The following is a 24971-nucleotide window of genomic DNA, read 5'->3' on the forward strand; positions in this document are numbered from 1 at the left end:
TGCTGTTGTTTGACTACCTCAGCAACTTCTGCCCCCGAGATTGGACAGTCTATCCCCAGGTCTCCCGGCTCTGGTTCCTCCTCGGAATGCGCGTAGGTGGGATTGAGGAGCTCCTCAAAGTATTCCTTCCACCGTCCGACTATAGCCCCAGTTGACGTCAGCAGCTCCCCATCCCCACTGTAAACAGTGTGAGCGAGTTGCTGTCTTCCTCTCCTGAGGCGCCGGACAGTTTGCCAGAACCTCTTTGAAGCCGATCGATAGTCTTTTCTCCATGGCCACACCAAACTCCTCCCACATCCGAGATTTTGCCATGGCAACTGCCACTGCTGCACCCCGCTTGGCTATCCGGTACCTGTCTGCTGCCTCCGGAGACCCACAGACCAGCCACGCCCTGTAGGCCTCCTTCTTCAGCCTGACGGCTCCCCGAACCTCTTGTGTCCACCAGCGGGTACGGGGGTTGCCACCACGACTGGCACCGGCCACCTTGCGACCACAGCTAGCAACAGCCGCCTCAACAATCGCAGAGTGGAACAAGGCCCACTCGGAGTCAATGTCCCCCACTGCTCTCGGGATGCGGTCAAAGCTCTGCCGGAGGAGGGAGTTGAAGACCGTCTTAACAGGTTCTTCTGCCAGGTGTTCCCAGCAGACCCTCACTATGCGTTTGGGTCTGCCAGGTCTATGCGGCATCTTCCCCTGCCATCTGTTCCAACTCACCACCAGGTGGTGATCAGTTGACAGCTCCACTCCTCTCTTCACTCGGGTGTCCAAAACATACGGCAGCAGGTCAGATGATACGACTATGTTTATGTTTATTATTATGTTTATTCATTTCGCAGACGCTTTTATCCAAAGCGACGTACAATTTTTATAACCTATAGGGCATGTTGTGATCTGTGGGAGAAACCGGAGTACCCGGAGGAAACCCACGCATGCATGGGGAGAACACGCAACTCCACGCAGAAAGGCGAGTTTTGAACCTGCGACCTTCGTGCTGCGAGGCAACAGTGCTAACCACTGCGCCACCATGCAGCCCACGACTACAAAGTCTATCATCGACCTGCGACCTAGGCTGCCCTGGTACCAAGTGTACCGATGGGCATCCTTATGTTCGAACATGGTGTTCGTTATGGCCAAACTACGGCTTGCACAGAAGTCCGATAACGAAACACCACTCGAGTTCAGATCAGGCCTCCCAATCACACCCCTCCAGGTCAAGCTGTCATTGCCCACATGAGCATTGAAGTCCCCCAGCAGGACAATGGAGTCCCCTGATGGAGCACTATCTAGCACTTGTCCCAGGGACTCCAAAAAGGGTGGGTATTCTGAACTGATATTTGGCCCATAAGCACAAACAACAGTCAGGACCCATTCCCCGACCCGAAGGCGCAGGGAAGCTACCCTCTCATCTCCCGGGGTAAACCCCAACACACAGGCAGAGAGTCTTGGGGCTAACAAAAAGCCAACCCCAGCCCTCCGCCTCTCACCTGGAGCAACTCCAGCAAAGGAGAGTGTCCAACCCCTCTCAAGGACTTGGGTTCCAGAGCCAATGCTATGTGTCGAGGTGAGTCCGACTATATCTAGCCGGTACCGCTCAACCTCTGCCACAAGCCCTTACTCCTTCCCCGCCAGCGAGGTGACGTTCCATGTCCCAAAAACCAGTTTCCTTGTCCAGGGATCGTACTGCCAAGGCTTCCGCCTTGGTCTGCCACCCGATCCACATTGCACCGACCCTTCATGTTCCTCCTGCGGGTGGTGCGCAGAGGTCACCACTGGCCACTAGGGTGTGCTGCGATCAAGCCTCGAGGGAAAAAGGTGTATTCAGGGATGTGCCTGAAGTCACGTACAGGTGACTATCCCTCACTGTACATACTGCTGCTTCTCAGTTGGATTGCTGCTGCTCATGCTACTGTTCGACTTGTATCTGTAAGTCTTCACCTGCTTGTTAAGCTAATGTAATGGTCTCATTGTCAGTATGCATGCTAAGTCACGCTGCATTTATTTACCTATTTTATCACATTGCTTAGCTTTGGTCTTCAGCCCATGCTGCTGCTTCACGCTGCCGTTAGCTTCTGCTCACTCAGCTTTGTATGTCGCCGCAGGGCTCCTTCATCCTTGTCAATAAAACCATTTGACATCGAGGAGTGTATTTCTTCAGGTGGTGGGTCCACAGTTGGATGAGCCCATGTATCCAGTTCGGGCTGGGCCCGGCCGGGCCCCATGGGCGAAAGTCCGGCCACTAGGTGCTCGTTCACGGGCCCCAACCCCAGGCCTGGCTCCAGGGTGCAACCCCGGTAACCCTCCGGGCCAGGTACTCCGACTCTTTGAATTTACCTCCATGAAAGATCCTGTAAACGGTTCTTTGTCTCACCCTTTACCTAAGACCAATTTGTCATGGGAGATCCTAGGGGCACAAAGTGCCCCAGACAACATAGCTCCTAGGATCATTAGGGCACTCAAACTCCTCCACCACGATAAGGTGACGGTTCAAGGAGGAGGATTTGGGTAAAGTTTGAAAAGGCGTAAAAAGGGGCAGAAATCATAAGATTTTTTCTTCTATCTGCTCCTTTTCATTCAAATGTTTCTTTTCAATATGTTAATGTATCCTGTATTTGTTTGTTTATTTTATACATTGTGAATGAAATAAAAGATAAAAAAAAATAAAGCTAATCTCTTTCTTCTTATTACATCCAGCTGCAGCACTTAGGAGTTGATCCTCCTTCTTCTCTGCCCACTGGGTTTTCTACGTCACAAACCCAGTCAGTTTTAGGCTGGATTCTTTTCATCTGCCACTGATTCACAGCGATGTGAATGCAAAAATACTCAGAAATGCAATTTTGAGCTTCAGTTTCTTTAGATATGTCCTGTAGCTTAAGAAAAATGCCTCAAGAGCATGTTCAAAGCAGAAAAATATATTATTTCATTAGTGGGTCTTAAACGACGCTTCGAATTAGTGAAAAATGAATCGAGGAATTTAATGTATCGAACCAACTGAAGACTTGTTTCAGCCTTACTTCCCTCCAGTTTACACCTTGTTGTAAAAGTGACTAATCAGGCTTTCAATAATAAGAGATGTATTGTTAACCAGATGTAACCAAACTTTAATTGTTCTAAAATAATTGTGATAAATAGTTCTGTTTATTCAGGAGCTTTTCTAAAGTTTTTATTGGAACGTGGACTAGGACAATATTCAACCTAATTTATCAGACTAATCAGGATTTGTTGCCATGATGCATCGTTACACCTGATCACACCTTTACATTGTTTTAGCTCCATTCTGTGTACTTTGACTTTTAAAAAGCTTTTTTAACATTTGTGGATGTTTGAAGCATCCTTTGGGTTTTAGTAACGCCCGTTATCTCGTTTCCTCCTCAGATGTCTGCGGTGATCCTGGATCTCCCAGCTCTGGCCCAGAGTCCACAACAAGTTCCTTCAAAGATGACCTGGAGGCTGAGCTGGTTCAGGCACGACTCACGATGGCTTCTCGAGCAAATTGACTCTATTCAGTTCAGTTGATACAATAAGGAAAAGAGATGTACATCATAACGTTTGACTTTGTTTTTGTCATAAAATTGCTAAAATGGAGATTTTAAGAGTACAGAGTTGAAGCTGATGTAGTGAAAGCTCTTTTCTTGAAATTAATACTTAATTTTTTAAGGTTATGAAGTTAAAGTGTACATTTATACCTTTTCTATAAAGAATAACCGTTTTGTACATAATTGAATGTACATTGGAGAATTTAAACTCCGTGGTTCAAACTGAATCTGTTTCTTCAGAAGCCTCAGGGCTGGTTTCCTCTGTGGCGGCGGATGACGATGAAGAAGAGCTCAACCAGCTGCTCAGTTTACAGAAACCTGCCTCTGATGTTGGACGACATCAGTGTGCCCGTGGTGCAGGACAGGAGGAAGGTGAGCAGAGTTTGTAAAAACCTTTCTGGTTCTGTTTCTACCAAACTAAATGATAAAACAAATCTTGTCACATCATTCACTTTATCTGAAGACGTGAGAAAAGTGGAACCACCAGTTATTTAAGGGAACACGGAGGAGGTACGCTTATTTAAACACGCAGCATGTTTTACTGCATCAGTTGCTTTATTAATTTCCTCCAGTCATCAAAAGAAATGAAGTTGTCCAAACCTACTACATACATACAAATGGCCATGTGGTAGCTGTCAACCATTCATGACATCATTGAACAGTTCTCTGTGGTTAGGGAGGGGGGGGGGTTCTTTCACTGTGGAAGAAAGTGCAGGCAGGCAGGACGCCACCGTTCAGGAACAGAACCAATTTAAGCAACATTTACACAAGAATTGTTTAGATTTTGTACAACAAATTTCCATTTTTTAATTCAAAGCCACCAAACTAGCTTCATGTAAATCTGCTTGTGTGAGGAGGAACATCAAAAATAAAACTACATTTCTTGCATAGTTTTCTTCTGAAGGCACTTGATAAACATCTAAACTGAGTCATCTGGTCCTGAAGGATCCACGTTGATCTCATTACACACACTTGAATCATCTCTGAAAGGCTAATTATTGGATGTTGACTCAAACACAGATCCATTCAGTTGGCTTGGTGGTGACACAAAGGTCCTGGCCAGAAATTGTGCATAATCAGACATTCAGTTGTCATGCTGTAACCATTAATGTGCATCTGACTTGGCTTAAGCAAGTGAGAAGGCGATGTGATTCAGAATCAAAGGAAGAGTTTGCATACAAATGTTATTGAGGCAACAAAAGGAGCTCAAATGCACAAACCCAGAGTGTCCAATTGTCAGTCGTTCATCCTACAATCATGTTTTGTGTTGTTTTCAGGTTCTGTTAACAGGCCGAAGTCAAGTAGGAAGGGGTGTTTGGGGCGCCTGCTGAGGCCGCCTCCACTAACCCAACTGGTCCTCGTACTGCTTACGGAAGCAGTCTCCTGCGGGGAAGAAGTCCCAGCACCTCTCCTGGTACATCTTCCAAACATAGGACTCCTGCATGGGGAAGGAGACACCGGCTGGTTAAAGGTACACCTTTCTATTCAAGTTCTCGTGTAAGTTAGACATAACAGGACTCTACAGCAGTGGTCCGCAAATGGCCGCCCGCGGGCCACATCCGGCCCGCGAGCCCTCTCTTTGTGGCCCCCAAACCCCGTGCGCACCCCCCACCCCCACTGGCCGACCGGGAGGTGTAGGATAGATAAAGCTGAGGAAAATAATCAAATAATCATTGCATGAGATGCGGGCATAAACGATTCTGCATCATAGAAGAGTACCATAATCATATATGGTGGAATGTATGTAGCTTTATTATTTTAACGGCGGCACCAGCGCAGCATCCACATCTGTCAGAGCGGTGTTCTCCACATTTACCGGGTAGGAAACTTTGGTCCACCTTTATGTGGTACTGCAGGGCTGAGCGCTGGAGTTGTAACCTGAGACCGAACCCAATCAGCCCAATCGGTTCTGTTGGATTTGGGCCGTGAATTATGTTAATTGTGAGTGGCCCTCAGACCATTATAATTGAGAACCCCTGCTCTACAGGCTTCATCGTTAAATGCAATTCCTTGCAGGAAGCTTGTATAACCTATCCTGGCTGTCAGATTCTGGTGTGAAGAAACAGGTTTATTTTTGAATTTAACATTTGAGTCATGTTTCTTTTTACTAATTTAAAGAAGCTTTTAGGATGGGAGCAAGTTTAAACAGGAAGTAAAATTTTACCAGGAATATTCTGATTGTGAGTCATTACCATGGGGAGGAGGGGAAACAAACAATTCAACCCTCTTTGATTAATGTAAAGCACGCTGGTTTATTTATTTAATTAAATATCTCCATATTTTCAGTTTCAGTGACAGTTTCTGAAAAAAATGATTACAGGAAACGTCTTGTTTCATTTTGGTCTGTTTGACTTTGTTGTAGCTGAAGAAATCCAGAGGTTTGTTTAAGGGAACAAGAATCAAGTATGCAGCTGAACACTTTACTCATGACCGTCCAAACTGCAAGCATCAGCTGTAAAACCCTTTTTCTGATTTGTAATTTTCAGTGGTTCAACATTTTCATCCACATCATTTTCACTGAACCTCTGGATTTCTGCAACTACAACACAAAACAGTTGAAGATGCTTTTCTTAGGTAGTTTTCTTCATGAACTGCTAGTGAAAACACATCTTTAACCCAATAAACATATCTGATTATTGTAAAGAACGTGATTAATGTTGCTGTATATTTTAAATGGTTTGAACAGATTTATTCCCATTCCTCCCAGTGCTATTAATGCGATACCAACATGTCTGCTCCATTATAAGGTGTTGAGGGTCTGCCCTCATGAGAAATTGCTGCAGTAATTTCTCATGAGGGTCTGCCCTCATGAGAAATTGCTGCAGTAATTTCTCCAAAAGACTGTTATCTGCGCTCTGAAGAGCATATTAAAAGTCAGCGCCAGCTACAACTTCATTTCCCATGATTCCTTGAGCCGGAAGCAATGTGATGACGTCACCGCCGAACCCCGGAAACACGTTCTGCGCATGTGCGGGAGCCACACAGTCTCAGCCCGCCAGCCACTGAAGCTATAAATTCTAGCGAAACGAAACCTAACTCCATCTTTTGTTCAGTCAACTGGCTTGAAGACGCTCGTTGCTGCCGCTCCGCACAACATGAGCACACGGGAGGCCTGGCTGCTGAAGTGGACCGAACACAGAACCGCTGAAAAGCAGTGGAAACCCATCAGATCTGCTCTCCTGGTGCTGATGTGTGAGAAATTGCTCGCTGCCACGATTCCGGACGTGTGAGGACACAGAACCGCTGGAAAGCAACGGAATCACCATCTAATCAGTACGAAGAACAAAGGGACGCTTTGGTTCGCTAACGCAAGAGTTTGATTTTTATTTTATTTTTCTCTCTCTCTCTTCTTCTCTCTTGTCTCTTCCAGTTTTCTCTCCTTCGTACCAAAAACGCCATAGGAACAACTGAAGTAAGATCTTTTCTTTCATTTTAATATCTTAAATAGTTTTTATGCTGTGGCCAGGCTGACAAACTATCAGATATTCATTTATGATTGATCTTTTGTGTTGTTTCTTGATCTTTTTGAAGTGTTTTGAGTGAATTAAGTTTTAAGTTACTGTGATTGAAAGTGCTTCGGAAGTTTAAAGTGCAAGTTGCCCAACCACCCACACACACACACACACACACACACACACACACACACACACACACACACACACACACACACACACACACACACACACACACACACACATTCTGATTTTCCCTGTTTAGGGGGACACACACATACTTGTTTTTAGTGTTTGGGGGGACTCAAGCTAAAACACACACTTATTGGGTCAGATTGTTTTACATTATTATTTCATTGTTTAATTACTTGTTATTCATTTGATAAAATCAGTTGGTTGATATTGATTAACACTTCAGAAGGAGCTGAAGTGAAAAGATTAATTCAGTTAATAAATGTTATTCAATTAAGTTTTGTCTTCAAGTGGATTTGTTTGTGATATAAAATTCAACAGCAGCTCGTTAGGATTCACGGAACGTTTAGACGAGACTGATAAGAATTTTGGATTCATTTCCCTTTCTAATTAGAATGGGTGGTGCCCCGTAGATATCCCCGGATATCCTAATTAATTAATAAATCTGTAAATATTTCCATATTTACGAATTTATTGAAGAATCCAAAAAGTAAGTAAAAGCTTACAAATTATTCGTTGACCTATGACCCCAACAAAGGTGAACTTTGTTGTTCATGTAGATATTTTATTCTGAGGTGAATTATACCAACCGGCCTGACAATTTCTGCTTTATGCATCTAAAGATAAATATTTGTTTACACAAATAGTAAAATTAGGCTTTTTATTTTATTTTTTTTACAGATAAATAGCAAAAACCACAAGTGAGACTTCCACCTGGTGAGTATCTTATCAATCACAGCAGCTGGGTTTGGCTGTCAGGGAGGTGTTTTTCTGAGCTGCAGGTCCTGGAAGTGTCATAAACCTTAGAGATGGCGGAGAGTGACAGCACTTCTGCTGCTCAGGTGGGCGTTACTTTATGGTTTAGTGAAGCAACCAAAGTTTTTGTATTATTTCCTTTGATTTTCTCTCTTTTACCCTGAAAAGTGCTGTCCATCTTGAAGATGCAAAAAAAATGTCAACCTGACAGCCAAACCCTGACAATTACATTTGTGATTGACAAGACACTGGCCAATCAGATGAGAGGCAGAAATATTCAGCCAAAATTTGTGCTTGGAAGTCATGCACGGGTAAGTCTCACATGTGGCTTTTCGCCTTGTAAAAACACCTAATTTCATAACTTGTTATTTTTACAGATACAAGTTTCTTATCTGTGGATGCACAAAACTTACTCCACAACTACAAAGAACAGGCTTAGAAGCTAATAAAGTCCACAAAAACATGTGCTGCCACGTACCTGACCCGTGTGTTCGGTCTCGTCCTTGTTGATCAGGTACATCAGGAAGAACCTTCAGACAGGAAAGTTGCGAGTTAGCAGAAATCTCCTCACAACAAAGCAGATCTGCTGCTGCACTCACAGGTAGTTGGCCAGGTTGTGCTCTTGTAAGGTGTGTGTTTCAAACCCGTGAGGCGTTCGATCAAAGTAGTCATTCCCAATGCCACAGATGAAGCATTTGGTCTGAAACAAGGGCGATTTCTGAATCTGTGGTCCTTATCATTCATCATCAGATAAACAAGACACGAGTCTTACCTCCATGTCCTCCTTCACCTGCTCCTGCTGGTCTCTCAGCTCACCAAAAGCATCGATGATCAAACCTGCATCAGAAAAACAAATGAACCTGATTAACCTGAAAGGACCAATGAGAAGTCCTGATGGACGTACCCTGAATGATGGCCAGCAGGATGACTATGACGAAGAAGAAGAAGGTGATGTCAAACAGGATGCGGTAGAGTTCATATGGATCTCCGGCCGGGTCCTCCAGCTCGTCTCCGATGCCTCCTCCAGCTCTCACGCCCACGTACATGTGGAACAAGTAGCACTGCGGGGAAAGAAAGCGCCAGTCGTACTTTATTATCTGCTAACAGAAACTCCGATGTTATTTTCATCCTGCTGCTGAAATAAAACATCTGTCAGCGACTCTTGAGTTTTACTTTTATGTGAAGAAGTGATGATGATCAGATTTTTTATCTCAGGATGATGAAACAGGAAGTAAATGTTAGTGGTGGTCACATCCCATCAAGGCCGTTACGTCCATCCTGATGAAAAGCTGCAGGAATCCTTTTCATCTCTAAATATTTTCACCAACTGAGGTCGTTTTTGTTAAAAGGTGATCAGACGTACCGTCATCATATCGTCACACTTCATGTCGGGCTCGTCTTCATCCTCGCTCTTGTTGTAGAACTTCCTGAAGAAGTTGAAGGCCACCACAGTGTAGAGGTAGACGACCACGGCCAGCAGACCCACGGTCAGCACCAGCTGAAGGACACCGTTCAGACATTTCGTTAGTGAATTCAGCATAAAAGCAACGTCACAGCAGCTTCTCTTGTCTGGATGAGGAATCTGAAGCTGAGTCTTGGTTTGATGCATCAGTGTGTTTACTCAAAGATCAAAAAGCGGAGCTTTTTATTCACGTTCAGGCAATAACATTAAAGGTTTTGCTTTTAGCTAGCTCGACTGATTTAGACACATTCTTGTTTTTCTAATGTGACCCTCAGTCTGATCTACACACGGGTTTCAAATCTTTTGTTTTTAGAATAATTAGCACAGACTTTATTTAACCAGAAGTTTCCCATTGAGATTAAAAACCTCATTTTCAAAGTTTTCTGTATTCATTTCATTTAGCATAAATCAAACTTGTTAAAGTCTGGAGTGGTGCCCTCACAGCATGATCTTATTTTGGGTTTTTCAGAAGTTTAAAGTCGTTTACTTATTCTGGACTCTGGCTCCCTCTGCTGGTAGAAGGACTCACCTGCTTGCCGTTGTGAGTGACAGACGACAGGATGGTGCGAAGGGTCTTGAAGCCCATAGCGATGTCCAGAAGATGGGCAGCAAAGAAGAAGTTGTTGAAGTGTCCAAAAATGGACATGGTGGTGTACCAGATCAGATACAGGAAGGACTGCAGGAGGGAACAGAACTCTTACTGAGGTCAAAGGTCTCACAGTGACCTTCTAAACCTTCTGTACAGCTTTCTAAGTTTAAGTCAAAGGAACTCACGTTATCGGTCAGAACAACTCCCATTTTCCAGATGTGGTACTTGGTGTCAATGGAGCTCAACCTAGACCAAAACAAAAGGTTTAAGCATAAATCACTGAATAAAGTTGTTTTTATTTGTAAATTAACAATATTAGCAGATATTTGCTTCTGGCTTTAGGAATAATAATTCATTCGTGCATCAGATAAAATTGACCTAGTTAAGCCTGATTCATGCTTCTCCGTCAGCTCCGCAGGGGACAGACACGCACGGATTGACGGAAGCGTTTTGCTCTCATACTTCTCTGTCTCCTGGAGAGTGTTGCAAAGCAATTCCCCACCAGGACAACAGAGGGCGTAGCACTGTTCTGTGGTATCCTGTCATGTATTGGTCCAAGATAGTGTGTTTATATTGTGTTTTTTTGTATATAAGAGACTTTTTAACACAAACAAATTTGTCTCTCATCCTCCACCTCTTCATGCGCCCGCCACCTCTAAACCCACGTTTCCTGTCATTTCCGTCCACAAATAAAACGCTTGCTGCGTATCTTTTCACTCCTCCAGTCACGGGGAATTAAACATTCATGTTTTTAGAGTTTTTTTCGCGAGGTATTCTTCAAGCTGCTCCGTGTCTGCCGCTAGTTATTCTCAGCTCTCTTTAGGTTTTTGAGGGCGCAATGCCAGTGGTGTAGACGACAGCGGCGTCCTGACCAATCACAAGCTTGCGTTGTCCGTCTCGACTGACGGATGTTTAAAAAAGAGAGCTCAACTCCGTCCGTCCTTGCGGAGCTCTCCAGCAGGCCCGCAAGGATGGATAATGGCGCTGCGTGTCTCCGCACTGACACAGACGGAGAAGCATGAATCAGGCTTAAGAAACATCAATGCATCAGCTTTTTTGGAGTGGAGATTTGTCACAACTGATTTACTGACCCTATGCTGACATCTTTTATTTTGAAAAGACACTGTCCTGTTTTGTTCAATCCCCCCAAAAAAAAACGCTTGTGCAGACATTCTAAGGCTGGGGTGAAGTTCTCACCAGGAAAGCAAAGAAGCTTCCTTCTCCACGGTCTCCACTGTGGGGTCAAAGTCCAGAGCGCTTTTATCCAGACCTAAAAGCTCAGCGATGCGTTCAGCTCCGTACATGTCGCCGTATTTGTTGATCACCTACATGTGCAGAGGAAGCACGGTGTCTATCAGCAGCTCAAAGACACAAGTCCCACTACCAATCAAATTTCTTGAAAGTCTTCACACCAACCTTGCGCTTGACGAACTTGTCCCAGTAATTGTTCGGGAAGGATCTGGAACCCAGTAAGAGCCCAGGTGTAACTTCAGTGGTTGTAAATTCAGTAAAACTAGAAGATGTCAGTGACTCACGGCGTGTTGATGACGAGTCGATCCCACTGGCCTTTGATATCATCATCAGACGGCTGCTCAGTGATGTACAAACCATCAAACTCAAGCTTCCTGGCTATCTCCTTCTCCCTCTTGAAGACCACCAAAGGAACCTGAAGGAACACAAATCTAACCTAAGTGAAGCACAAGGAAGGGCACCATCCTGAGATGCGTTCAGCGGGTTTACCTTTAGATAGTAGTATCCGACCAAGCAGAGGAGCGAGATGACCGTGTGGAAAACAGCCAGGAAGCGCAGCGTTGGTAGCATGTATCCAGTGCTCTCTTGAAGCACAAACTCGTCCATGTCAAACAGCGTGTTCTCACCGTCATCCTCCTCATCTCCTTCCCAGCGGTCGTCTTCGTCAACTTCTTCTTCAGTCTCACCAGTGACCTAAAAAGCAAACATCAGGTTGAGACCACTGCATCTCTACTACAGCCTCATCGGTCTAAAGGACTTTGGTGCGGATGTCTTATGGATAATTCGACGTTGAAGTTATTCTGGGATAGTTAAAAAGGGAAGAGACGTTCTCCTGCAACCTTTCTAAACAAGTCGCACCAAACCGAGGCCTGCAGCGTCTCAGATGCAGAATTTTGTTTATTTTTGTATTCTCTGAGCATTGTTGTCTGATCTTGAGGTAAATTTACAAGATTATTATAATTGTTTTCCATTTGTGAATTATCTTTCAACGCCAAGTTGGAAATAGCATTTCAACAGTTCTGAGGGAGCAGAAATTGCTGTTCCATGACCTTTGCCCTTGTATAAACACACACTGGTACGCTCCGGACCAGAAAGGTTCCCAACCTCAGGCCTTCATTACCAGTTAAAGCAGGAGTGTGCTGTATACGATGGCACCATCTAGAGACTGACACATGTATTGCACCATAAGCTGTTCTCACCAGATTTACTATTTTTATTCACAGCTTATCTGATTTGTCAGTGTTTCTCATATATAGATTTAGATTTACTTGTCTATGAAAAACGTTGCCAACTCTGCCTCTGTCTAGGTTTGTCCTGTGACATCTGTGCTTAACGCTAACGCTGAAAGACCGTCTTTTCACACAAAACCTAAAATAGCAGTTGCCGCTGTTTGGAAATGAGCACTATTTTGGCATCAAAATGTGTCTTTAAAACTCAGACATCGTTTGTGGAAACCATGGCACATATCAAACGGGATCAGAAAATAACTTTTATTGGCGGTTGTGAACCCATAGCTCAGAAGTAGGTGGGCGTGGCTTGCCCTATATCTCGGTAAATGGTAAGACTATCACTTTTATGGATTTATAAAACAAATCATACAGACTTCCTGAAAGGAGAGGAAACTCCAGATTGTAGCTTTAATCGTATCAGATCAGCAGTAGCTGGATTAAATCTTACTGAAGCAGCAGGGCACGTTTGAAGCCATAACAACTACGATGGCGTGTTACCTTGTAAAAGAGCAGGATGAAGTTGATGGCGAAGCACACAAACAGGGCAAGGAAACGTAGGTTGTAGAAGTTACGAGCCAGGTAGTTCTGTAAGGAACAGTTTTAGATTAACGGAACTTGCTGCTCTAGAATGAACATTTCAGTGAGACATAAATGATTCTTGAGCTACTCTGAGACACCAGAATTAGTCTCAGTGGCTCACCAGCATCTTGGTCGTGTAAACATCAAGAACAGCAAAGATGGACGACATGAAGGCAGGCGACGCCTCTTTAGGGTGACTTGATTTGGTTATAGGTTTCTCCTCGGCGACGGGCTCTTTAGCCTCCTCCTCCTTTGGTTTGTCCTCCTTCTCCTTGGTCTCTGTGCTGTTGTAGAGATATTAGTTGATTTTAAGTGCGATTTCACTGATTACTACTTCTAGATATGTTTGATGTTGCTCACTCTGCCTTTTCTGGTTCACTCTCTGGGGTTTCCACAGGCTTGGCTGCAGCTTTCTGCAACACATTTTCATGAAAAGACAACATATTGGACTGGAAGAGATAAAGAACCATGAACACAACATCAGAACGAGTCAATCAGACCTTCTTTTGATCTGTGGAGGATTCTCCCGACAGCTCAGAAACATCACCCAGTCCAGGCTCCACGTGCTTTCCTCCTTCCTTTTTGGGTGCCGTCAGCATCTCCAGCATTACGTCCATATCTGTCCCGTCCCCTGGCGGTGTCGTAGTTTTGTCCAAGCTTCCGGACGACTCTATAGCCTCCACCTTGTCTTCTCCTCCAACATCTCCATGGATGCCAAACTGAGTGGGGTCGGGCATGTTTCCGAGGATGTCGGTCACCTTCATGTTCTTGGCTCCCTCAACAAGCCCCCCTCCGAACATGGAGGACCAGATGAGGTGGAAGAAACCGAAGATGAGACCAAAGATCCCCTTAAAGAAGCCAATGAAGAGCATCCAGAAGAAGGAGAAGAAGCCCGTGATCAGCTCCCTGATGCTCAGCTTCTTAACTTTTTTGAACTGCTTACGTATGTTTTTAACAGCAAAAATCTGCCGGATGTCTGAAATCTTCTTCTTGACTGAGCGACAAGCAGTGGTGAAAGCCGAGGCTGACTCCAGGGCATCCTCTTCTCCCCCAGAAAGCTCCTCAAGGATGCTGTGTGCTTCCTCTTCCTCCTCCTCTTCAGGTTGTTCTACAACGTCTGGCTCAGAGATCTGTGAGGCCAGCTGCATCTCAAAAATGGTGTCCTCACAGAAGTTCACAAACATCTCCATCTTTTCGCTCTCTCCGCCCTCGTTCACCACATCAAAGATGAACTGACGCTTGGATTCTTTAACCTGCGGCTTTTCCCACTGCTCTCGGCTCGACTCACTGATCTCAAAGTAAACCCTCTCGATGCGCTTTGCACTGCCCAAGATTTCGATACGACCCAGGTAAGGCTCAAAGTAGCTAAGCACGCTTTCTGCCAGGTCCAAGAAGGTGGCGAGTCGAGAGTCGTGCGGCATGTGTTCAGACAGGTTGGTGAGCAGCACTGCCACGTTGAAGCCGATGTCTTTGGCTGGCTCGTGGAATCGCTCCACAAACTCTTTGTAGTTGAACATGTCGTTCTCATCGGCTTCTGCACACGAGAGCAGGAACTCGATCTCCGACTGGCTGTACTGTTTCTGGCTCTCCATCGACTTCTGGAACTCCTTCTTAGAAATAATGCCCTTACACTCTGGGTCGTACTCCTTGAAGTTGTCAGATGTTGTGAGATCCTTTAGCTTGAGGAACATGTCAAAGAACTTGAGGATCATCTCCACATTGCTGGATGACTCCACCAGCGTGTCGACCATTTGCTTTCCAATTGTTCCATTCACAACGTTACCTGAGGCAAAAACGAAACCAAAAAAAAGGTTTTTTTCCTTTTGACAGCTTTAGGATGATGTTACTTTTATAATCCTCATGCCAGAATATTAATGAATTCATGAGTTTCCAAATACTTCAACATGTTTGTAAATATTAAACACTTTGAGACCAAATTTAAAGAAGAAAATCTTCACAACAGCAATTTCAGCACATTCCTCATGTGACCTTCCATTTAGAGTTGCAAAAGTGTCATAAATGCTCATTTAGAGTAAGTACTGTGTGCCTTTTCTTGCGATTTAGTTTCTCTGACTATCCATCCATCCATTATTCTCCACTTATCAAGCGTCGTGTCTCGGGGGCTGCAGCCTAAACAGGGAGGCGTAGCCTTCCCTCTCTCCAGCCACATGGGCCAGCTCCTCCGGGGAATCCCAAGGCGTTCCCTGACCAGCTGAGAAACATCGTCCTTCCACTGTGTCCTGGGTCTTCCTTTAGGTCACCTCCCGGTTGGGCATGCCTTGAAAACCTCACCAGGGAGGCATCCAGGAGGCATCCTAACTAGATGCCCGAGCCACCTCAACTGGCTCCTCTCAATGTGGAGGAGCAGCAGATCTACTCCGAGCCCCTCCTGGATGAATGATCTTATCACCCTATCTCTAAGGGAGAGCCCAGTCACCCTGCGGAGAAAACTCATTTCGGCTGCTTGTATCCGTGATCTTGTTCTTTCAGTCACTACCTAAAGCTCGTGACCATAGGTGAGGGTAGGAACGTAGATCAACTGGTAAATCAAGAGCCAGAAGGCAAAGCTCTTTCTTCACAACAACAGACTGGTGCAACGCCCGCATCGCTGAAGACGCAGCACTAGTCTTGTCTACCAATCACCCGTGCTCCATCTTTCCCTCGCTCGTGAACAAGACCCCAAGACACTTAAAACTCCTCCATTAGAGACAAGACCTGGTCCCTGACCTGGCGAAGTCATTCTACCCTCTTCTGACTAAAGACCATGGTCTCAGATTCAGAGGAGCTGGTTCTCATCCCAGCCGCCAACCTTCTGGCTGGTTTGTAACAATCACAGCTCGGTAAAAGACAAACTTGATGGTTTTACAGTGTCTTAGTCTCACCCTCCAGTAGAGACAATAACATGACCACCATGTCCTTCTGTAAGTCCATCAGCTCCTTTAGCAACTCAATTTGACTGGCATCCTATAAGTAAGAAAGAAATAAACAGAAGTTGAAGAATTTTATTTACGTAGCTGGTCGGGCAGTGACATAGGTGTTAAGTTTTACAGAAATGGTCTGGGTTAGGGTTAGGACCCTGCTTATTCATACCAACATCTTTATTTAGCTGACACTTCACTGTGCAATGAGATAAAGCTTGCATTCTGTTTTATTGTGAACAAATATAAACATCTTGGTTTAATATACCTGTGATAGCTTCATCTGCATGTTTGCAAACACATGCAAGAAGCCCACAACCGCATCCCACAGTCTGCTATGAGCTAAACTCTGCTGGTTTCCAATGCAAGGCCCCTGCAGACCAGAGAAGGGACAGACTAAAGCATATGGAGATGTTTGCTGAAACACAAAGTTCATCTTAATTCTGAGATCTCGTCTCCTTCCTACCTGAATGTACTCAGTCAGCGAGTTGAATATCTGCTTGGCAACAGATAACGCCTTGGAGAAGTTAAGTTTCCCAGTTTCATCAATTACATCTTTTCCAGAGTAGTACCAGTAGAAATCGCTGATAGATTCCTAAATGGGAGGGCAGTAATGGTTATAAGGATAGTGATGATGGAGATGGGACAGTGTTTGTGTTTTACTCACCTGCAGACGCAACAGGTAGTCAACAGTGCTGATGATGATGTTGACCGTTGTTGTGTTTCCTGTTTGGGTTCTCAGGAAGTTCTGGAAATCTGATGCAAAAACAAAAACGATGCATTACAGCAGCCAAATACCCACATGGGGTTATTACTAAAACATCCTCCTCACCTCCATTGTGGCCCTCACAGAGAAGTTGTAAGAACCGGAACAGATCTCTGGTAAACTCGTCATTCTGCAGCACCTTTGAGCCTTGCAAAAACACATATCTGGTGAATATATTTGCATCTCCACCAAAAGGAGTATTCAATTACTCAAATAGGTAAAAAATTCCCCAAAAGCCATTATTATTGGGCAAGCAGGGCATTTTGAAACCCAGGACCTTTAGATTGCAGATTGAAAACAATCCAAAGTGCCAAAAATAACTAAAAAATGCTGATAGAATAATCAGCAAAACACTCAGACATTTCCATAAGCTGGGAGGAAACCTGATAACTTTCACATGCAGGCCACAAGTGAGCCCGACGAAAGTTACGAAAGCGGCAAACAGTCGTGTTTGTAAGGAAAATTAACCAACTAGTCCAGTCAGCAGAGGCGTGGAAAATTTGATGGATTCCAAATCTGTAAGCTCGTGAAACCATGTGAAAGTTAGAACTCTGTATCACGACCAGCTTTGTGAAATGGACCTCAAATCCAGAGCAAGACAAAGCTTTGCTTGAGCTGCGGAAGAGTCCACAGACCTTTAGTCAAACCCGGTCGGGGGGGGCACGGGTAGCTGTAGATCTCTGAGCATCAGTAACAGGATTCACATTAGTACATGTTAACAGGATGTGTCAAGCGATGGATTGTAATGGTTGACTGTGTGCGTGTGTGGTGTGCAACATCAGCATGCAGTGTCCCTGCAGACATCTGGAGCACAACGGGTGGGGTGGGGTGGGGGGGGGGGGGGGGGGGTTCAACATAAAGCAGGAGGTGTGAACCACAGATATGAAGGCGACATTCAGGGTGGAAGCATAGCCATATCACCATGATCTAAGTTTGCTATTTACCCCGCTGAGAGTGGACTGCCATCGATGTTTTTTTTTAATGACAGGAAGGAGACAAACAGAACACGAAGACATAAGCAAAAAGAGAGGACACGGAGTTATAATACCAAGAGATATGAAAACATCAGCTAAGAGTGGGAAAACAAAAACATGCAGTTAAACAATGAAAAAAGTTAAAGACGAGCGGAACTCATAGGTCAGGTTATCCGTGTCGCGTCTAACAGTCAGGGTGAAAGGTTACCAAGACAACGGGACTAATGGTGAACTGTTACGTGAAAAACTGGATGATGGAAAGACAAACAAAGTTTGATGTGAGAAGCATTTACGTGTTGGACATTAGAGCGAAGGAATTAAACATTAGTTTCTACGACTAATCCCTCAAGATCATCCAAATTCAGATAAATAGAACATGCTCCTGCTTTTAGGAGAATTAAAAAGATGGTAAAGATGCCACACGAGCACCTTCAGAGACCTCGGGACAAGCTGCAGCTATATTTATGATTCATAGAAAGACAGCAAAAAGATTGCTTTTTGTTTCCACCCTTTGTCATAAATCTGTATCCACTAGTTGGTTCAAAGGCAGATTTTATCCCAGAAGCTCCACATAAACATCTCATCACTTACTTGAGCCTTCCTCTGTCACCATGCCAAGTCCTTCTGCTTTGTTTTGCCTCTCAAATGCATTCAAGTCCAGGACACTGCAAGAGGAACCTCTCAAATTAGCGTCACATATCTGTTTGAAGTAGCCAGAATAGTGAAGACCAACCTGCATGACTGCATCAGTCCTGAGAGACTCTTGAAGAAGCCTGCATCTCTTTTTTCTTTCAGGTAATCCAGCATTTTCTGTGACGAGAGATGATAACGTTAGTCGTCGTATCTGGCGGGTAAACCCGATGGATGAACCAGAAGGAGAATCACCTGCTGAACTTGCACATTGCCTCCATTTAGGATGGAGATGCCCAGTTTGAGAGTGCAGGTCACCATGGGACCCAGACGACCTGAAGGAGCGCGTTAGAGTTTGTGATGAGGCAAGAATTTAAAGAGGAGGATCAATCAGAGAAATTAAATAATTGATCAACAAACCTGCTAAAAAAGAAACATTTAAAGATGATTTATGGGACATTAGGACAGCCACAAGGGATCACCTGTCGTCTTTCACGCCAGAGTTTTAAACCAAGTCTCATGTTTAGAAACTATGCTAGATGTAGACGTTAAGTCAAATCTAGCAAACAAAAGATGTCATTAATGTATGAGTCTCATTTTAGCTCAGTATCTGTAAAAGCTGTTCTAAATCAGCTGTGTGAAAATGTTTCCCGATGAATCTGCAACAGAGAGCTTCGGGATGTGCGCGTGGCAAGCACTTGCCCTGCTCTGGCAAAATAAAGTTGCCACCAAAAGGAAATGTCACACATTGTGATTTCGTTGACCTTCACCAGATGTATCTCCATCTATTGTTGCATTGATGATGGTTGAGTCTGACTGCTGCACAAAGCCTTCTCCAGCACATCCCAAAGATTCTCAGTGGGGTTAAGGTCTGGACTCTGGTGGCCAATCCATGTGTGAAAATGACGTCTCATGCTCCTTGAACCACTCTATCTGAGCCTGACAGCATTGTCATCTTGGAATACATCCGTGCCATCAGGGAGGATGGAATAACCTGGTCATTCAGGTAGTCAGCTGACCTCGTTCTTGGAGCACATCCTGTTGCTGAACCTAAACCTGACCGACTGCAGCAAGCCCAGATCATAGCACTGCCCCCACAGGCTTGTACACTAGGCATGACGGGTGCATCACTTCGTCTACCTGTCTTCATACCCTGATGCACTGTCCGACTGGACTCAGACCAGTTTCAATAATGTGTTGAACAGTTCTTAACCCAGTTTTAGTCGTTTCTACAATCTCCTTAGATGTTTTCTCTGCATGATGCCAATGATCTGACCCTTCTCACACAGAGTAACATCTTCTCAACGACCACCAGATGTGACTTTCCACATGGTTGTTTAAGAAATGAGAAGCAGCTCATTGCACCAGTTGGGTTAAATAACTTGTTGCAACTGAAAGATGATTTCCCTGCAGTAATTATCCAATAGGAGGCTCCTACCTGGCTGCTTAGCTAAATCCAGGTGGAGACTTTATTTTTTGGGCTGGGCAGTGTAAAAAACACATTTGGCAGGCTCGTTGTGTATTTTATGATTTTTTTTTACCTTAATATCAATTCAATATCATTTTCAAAAGAACTCATCTAGCTGACAAGTCTGTTTTCTTCATTTACACTGGACTGTGTAATTTGAAGCAAACAGTATTGTGTTATTTTCCAGTATTTCTAAATGTGAATACATGGTTGTTACCTTTACTGGCGCTGATCATCTGCAGGACCATCTCAGCAGCCCCACGGGCGTGCAGTCTGGCCTGCTGATACAGGATCTTCTGCTTTTCCATCTCCTTTTCCTGAATGTCAAACAAACACGTTCAGTGGTTCACAAACGATCCGAAAACAAACGCCATCAGCTGTACGATCGGAAGCACCTCAAATGTTTTTTCTTTCCCCTCTTCTTCTTCTTCCTCCTCGTCCTCTGCACAGCTCTGATGAAATAAAAACACAGCTTAAATATTTGGACTCCTCAAAAGCGGGAAGACAAATCTTTCACAATACCTTTGCCATCATGTCTGCATACGCGATATACAAAGGATCGACTTCCAAGTGACTGAAAAGCAACCAAACATTCTTAATGTTTTTTTCTACCATCCATCATGAAAAATGCAGAAATGCTGAGTCACCTTCTCTCCGTCAGAGCGTTGTGGCTAAAGTGAAGGATGAGTTGGTGAAGAGGGTCAGGCCGGACCTCAGCCGTCTCCTCTTCATCTTCCTCCACAATCTTCATCGGGGTTTTCTGCAGAGGACGACATCTCTGCTCACACACTCTTTTCACCCAACCCGTCTGGTCCTGAATAATCGTTCTAACTGCACATTTGGTAACACTTGAACCCATAAACATGCAGATGGTTTATCTTATTACCCTGGTGGGTGGTGGAGACGACAGGACGAGGAAGTTAAATGATGGATTACCAGCATGCATGTTGCAGCAAGCAGGAAGCCATTTAGAGGAAAATGATAATCCAAAAGACGGACACTAGTAACTTCTACGAACTAAACCACACTGACTTCACCGACTGAAGGACAGGAAGTACTTTTGTCTTAGAAGCATAAGTCTGACACAATAAAGTAATAGGAGGTGTGATCTTCACAGGACTACATGAGCATGCCACTGACGATATGTCCACAGAACGTACTGTGACGCCACCTTCACACACTTACGGCGAAAAGACAACTGATGGGTCGGGTCCGGGTCTGACAGCCACACAGCTAAGAGTCCTACTGTAGTGAAATCCCTCCTTACCGCGGCTGTCAGAGCCACATCGCCTGCTTTTCTAATGCTGGCGCTGGCCCTGTGCCTCCTGAGTTGATCATGCAGCCTCTGAATCCTGACGGATCTCTGTCTGAAGGGTTTAGCATGCCTACAGCGGGGGCCCCTGGGTGCTCTGAGCGAGGTCCCTGCCCGGGCGCGCTCCCAGGGCTCAACGGGCGCCGAGCTGAAGAAGCATTCTGCAGACAGGACCGGCAGGGGGGTGCCAACGCAGGGCACTCGGTGCACGGGCAAAGCCAGCCCGGTACTTACTGCCAGATCCTGAACTAGCTTCTCCTCAAAGGAGTACTCCTCTGCCTCTATCCAAAGTCTCTCATAGGCTGGGATGAAGAAGTTGATAGCACGATGCCTGGGGAGGTGGGGGGATGAAGAGGAGATGGAGAGGGAGGTAAAGTGGCATTAGGGGTGGCTCTGGTGAGTTTTTGGAGCAGACAGGAAGGAGAGATGTCTAGGGAGGAAGGGGTTAAAGGTGCATGTCAGGCAGGGTGGTGATTGGTCAATGTGGGGCCCACTGGCTCTTCTGACTGGTCATAACTGGTTTATAGAAAAGCTGCTGGTGCTTCCGTCGAGGTGGGACTTTTATTAAAGGAGTTTCAGAGGGATGTGCACCACTGATTTTACCACATGGATCATTTTATTTGGTGGAATAATTCATAATATAATTTCTCTCTTAACAAACCTGCTGTATTAAATCATAGGTGCCCTGTGGTGGGGGATATAAGTACTACAGGTGCAAGTGCCAATCAGAATAATACAATGAAAAGCTCTAAATAAAATAGGAATCAAATATAAATTAGGAAAACTACAACTTTTATCAAGACGTTTCATAAAAATACAAGAAATTTTTTGAGTTGTTTTGATTATTTAATACTTCAGTTTGTCTTCACAACTTTCTTTACCAGCTGAATAGAAACTAATTATGTTTAATTTATTTACGAACTCAGACTCATTCTGGCTGACCAATCAGAATCAACAGTGCAGAGACGGTTGCTAGGCAGAAATTGGTCCGCAGCCCAGCAGATGAAAGTGGTGAGGTTGAGTTTAGGAAGCGGTCGCCTCGTGGCGTCACTTTACCGTCAGCAGGGAGAACAGGCGGTCAAAGCTGGAGGCTTTGAACGCCCTTTCCAACCAAACCTCCCGATAGCCATTCAGGAAGTAATTATTATTTTTGTATCTGACGGTGGGCGAGGGGTGTTAAACCAGAAAACAACACAGAGGAGAGAGAACGTCAGTAAGGAGGGGATGAAGGGGGTTACATGGAGGAACAAAAATCTACTAATCTCACTTGGTTAAGTTTACGGGACCAGGCTGTAATTTAAAATTGTTGTTTTACAACAGTACCAATGTTGAGTTCAATAACTGAGATGAAAGAAGATGTTCACCTGGGTAGATTGTAGAGAGGAGCCATGCGGAAACACGCCACCACGGCTCGTTTTCGCTGTTTGGACAGCAGCTTCTGAGCTACGCATTTCTTGTTCCTCAGAGGTTGTTCAACCTGGGATTTAACACACATAAAGGACATCTTACTCTTCTTCTACAGATTAAACCAACAAATGTTAACAAGAGTGAAGCATGAAGATTTAAAGCTTTAGGACAAACTACCAAAGAGGAAAACACCATCTGATGTCACGGACAACAATGTTTGAACCTAGGAAACGGTGACAGGTGTTTAGCACGCTCTCGTTTCCTCGGATATTGCAGCTTAGCGGTTCTGGTGGACCTGGAACCAGTGAAGATACCCGAGGGGAGGGGCCAGTGTTCCTAGTTTAAGGGGTTAAATTTACCTTTATTTAACGAACCATAAGACGTAAGATTCCATAGTAAATATGAAATCAATCTTATGGATCTTTGGGTACTTTTAACCAGAAGGTTGGAACTTTTTATTGCAGGGATTATGTAACACTTCGTATTAACTGAGAGACGAGAAGAGAGTCACCTTTAAAACGTTTAAGAAGATTTATTTCTAAACGATTTTAAACAAGACTAAATCTAAATTCTAGGTGAATGGATGGATATTGGTGTGAATGAGATGTGAGATGAATGGTGTATGTGTGAGTGATGTAATCAGAACTCTCGTATTCAGAGAAGCAAGTCTGAATGATGTTGTGATGTTTTGCTCTTAAGCTATGATCGGAGTTTCATAAACACATGAGACACCATTTTGTTGATCCACACATACCATTAGCATGAGACCTCCATACAGATCCAGAATGCCAGGTCCTTGGACCTCCCTTTCAGTACCGGAGCCGATGAAACAAGCGTCAGCAGTACGACAGACTAGTCTTTGGATTGTCTCCAGGTAAAAAGCAACAGTTGGATGACAGCGTCAAATGGACCCGGAGGGTCAGTGAGTTCAGCTTTTATTCTGAAAGGAACCGTTGCTTGGTTGGTAAAATGCAACAGATTTTATCCAGCTTGTTGGTTCTTTGCTTAAAAGGAAGTCCGGGTGGCCAGTCCGATACTTCGCTTACAATGCGGTGAACTGATCTAAGATGGCGTGGGGACTGGTTTTATTAATCTGGATGTTTTGATTTACGGTCGAATCAAAGTTGGCAGATTTATAAACACCACAGAGACTATGCCACGCTTCAGAACGGAAGGTTCAGAATGGATGAGTAAGCAATGTGTCATGCGTTTACATTACGTGGATCAAGATGTCTAGTGCAGCTAGATTACTTATTAAAACTTACTAATCATAACATTGCCATTTCACAGATTGGTCAACATCTTATTATTGACTAACACTTTGTTTGATTAGCTTTATTAAAAATAGAGTTCTTTGATTTATTAAAAAGAAAGAGTCCTTTGTCTTCATTCTTCTCTTGGTCTGGAAAGGAAAAGTTTTAGAAGCAAATGAATGACCTTGAGCGATATCTCATGCTGATTAGTTCTTGCTGAGGAAAGGGGGGAAATGACTTTTAGGTGGAAAACAGTCATTTCATTCCGTTACACTAGCTTGTTCTGTAGATTCGCTAAAGCAGCTTAAACCAACATCTGACCTTTGATGACCTCACTTGGTAGTTTTTGTTGGACATTTTTCACCGTTTAATTGAAATTGGAATCAGTCATCCACGCTTTCATCACCTCTCACTTGGACTATGCTAATGCATTATTAGTTGGAACTCCTGTCTCTGCTCTGAACCGGTTGCAGGTTGTCCAAAATGCTGCTGCTAGGTTTTTAACAAACACAAGCCAACATAGCCATATTACACCAGTCCTGGAAAGACTTCACTGGCTCCCCATCACTTTTCGTGTGCATTTTAAGATATGGATGTTTGTTTTTAAAGCCCTACACGACCTAGCTCCTCCTTACCTGTCCGACCTGATGACTCCCTATGTACCTACTTGTATGTTGAGGTCAGCTGACCGTCCACTGCTTTGCACTCCCCGGATGTCCTACAAATCACGAGGTGAACGTGCATTGGTCCATGCTGCCCCCATGCTCTGGAACTCACTGCCCATTACAGTTAGGCTGGCATCCTCTCTGCCTGTTTTTAAATCTCGTTTAAAAACCTACTTTTATGACTTGGCTTTTAGACAGTGATTCATGTTATCGTATTATGATTTTATAGTTTTTATTGTTGTGTTTTGTCTTCTTATTGTTTTTACTTTTTTTTTTTATTGATCCTGCCTGTTCAGCACTTTGGTCAGCTCTCACTCTGTGTCTTAAATCGTGCCATAGAAATAAGGTTGGTATGGTATGTTGGTAAATTCAGAACCCAGAACCCCCCCCCCCCCCCCCCCCCCCAAAAATGAAGCTTTTCTACAAGAAGTTAAACATTATTAGCATGCATAAATAATACATTCATAAAATCACAAGATTGTGAACCTTAATGACTCAAAATGATACAAAAATTTTTTAATTATTTGTCTTGGTC

At 44.3% G+C, this 24971-nt stretch overlaps 1 protein-coding gene and 1 long non-coding RNA gene across 2 annotated transcripts in view; one reads left to right on the forward strand and one right to left on the reverse strand.

The window, feature by feature from the left end:
• Window positions 1–4773: 4773 nt before the first annotated feature.
• The window catches only part of ryr3 (ryanodine receptor 3), a 105366-nt gene continuing 85168 nt past the window's right edge, over window positions 4774–24971 (reverse strand). Inside the window, exons 77-107 of the mRNA XM_070544054.1 lie at window positions 22476–22588; window positions 21346–21442; window positions 20447–20559; window positions 20322–20373; window positions 20195–20251; window positions 20017–20116; window positions 18587–18666; window positions 18435–18511; window positions 18293–18366; window positions 17672–17686; window positions 16794–16874; window positions 16629–16717; window positions 16428–16556; window positions 16230–16334; window positions 15926–16007; window positions 13544–14826; window positions 13404–13456; window positions 13165–13327; window positions 12963–13049; window positions 11725–11928; window positions 11520–11650; window positions 11401–11443; window positions 11182–11309; window positions 10170–10230; window positions 9925–10071; window positions 9297–9431; window positions 8838–8994; window positions 8706–8770; window positions 8533–8633; window positions 8412–8463; window positions 4774–4971 (exon numbers count right to left, since the gene is read on the reverse strand). Coding sequence (XP_070400155.1) covers window positions 4876–4971; window positions 8412–8463; window positions 8533–8633; window positions 8706–8770; window positions 8838–8994; window positions 9297–9431; window positions 9925–10071; window positions 10170–10230; window positions 11182–11309; window positions 11401–11443; window positions 11520–11650; window positions 11725–11928; window positions 12963–13049; window positions 13165–13327; window positions 13404–13456; window positions 13544–14826; window positions 15926–16007; window positions 16230–16334; window positions 16428–16556; window positions 16629–16717; window positions 16794–16874; window positions 17672–17686; window positions 18293–18366; window positions 18435–18511; window positions 18587–18666; window positions 20017–20116; window positions 20195–20251; window positions 20322–20373; window positions 20447–20559; window positions 21346–21442; window positions 22476–22588 — 4170 coding nt within the window. The 3' untranslated portion in view covers window positions 4774–4875. The remainder of the gene's footprint in view (window positions 4972–8411; window positions 8464–8532; window positions 8634–8705; window positions 8771–8837; window positions 8995–9296; window positions 9432–9924; window positions 10072–10169; window positions 10231–11181; window positions 11310–11400; window positions 11444–11519; window positions 11651–11724; window positions 11929–12962; window positions 13050–13164; window positions 13328–13403; window positions 13457–13543; window positions 14827–15925; window positions 16008–16229; window positions 16335–16427; window positions 16557–16628; window positions 16718–16793; window positions 16875–17671; window positions 17687–18292; window positions 18367–18434; window positions 18512–18586; window positions 18667–20016; window positions 20117–20194; window positions 20252–20321; window positions 20374–20446; window positions 20560–21345; window positions 21443–22475; window positions 22589–24971) is intronic.
• LOC107377813 (uncharacterized) lies at window positions 6573–9092 on the forward strand. The gene is made up of 3 exons (XR_008564816.2): window positions 6573–6806; window positions 6904–6945; window positions 8684–9092. It is a non-coding gene; the product is annotated as an uncharacterized lncRNA (long non-coding RNA).

This window comes from Nothobranchius furzeri, chromosome 2, assembly GCF_043380555.1.
Source record: "Nothobranchius furzeri strain GRZ-AD chromosome 2, NfurGRZ-RIMD1, whole genome shotgun sequence".
NCBI lineage: Eukaryota > Metazoa > Chordata > Actinopteri > Cyprinodontiformes > Nothobranchiidae > Nothobranchius > Nothobranchius furzeri.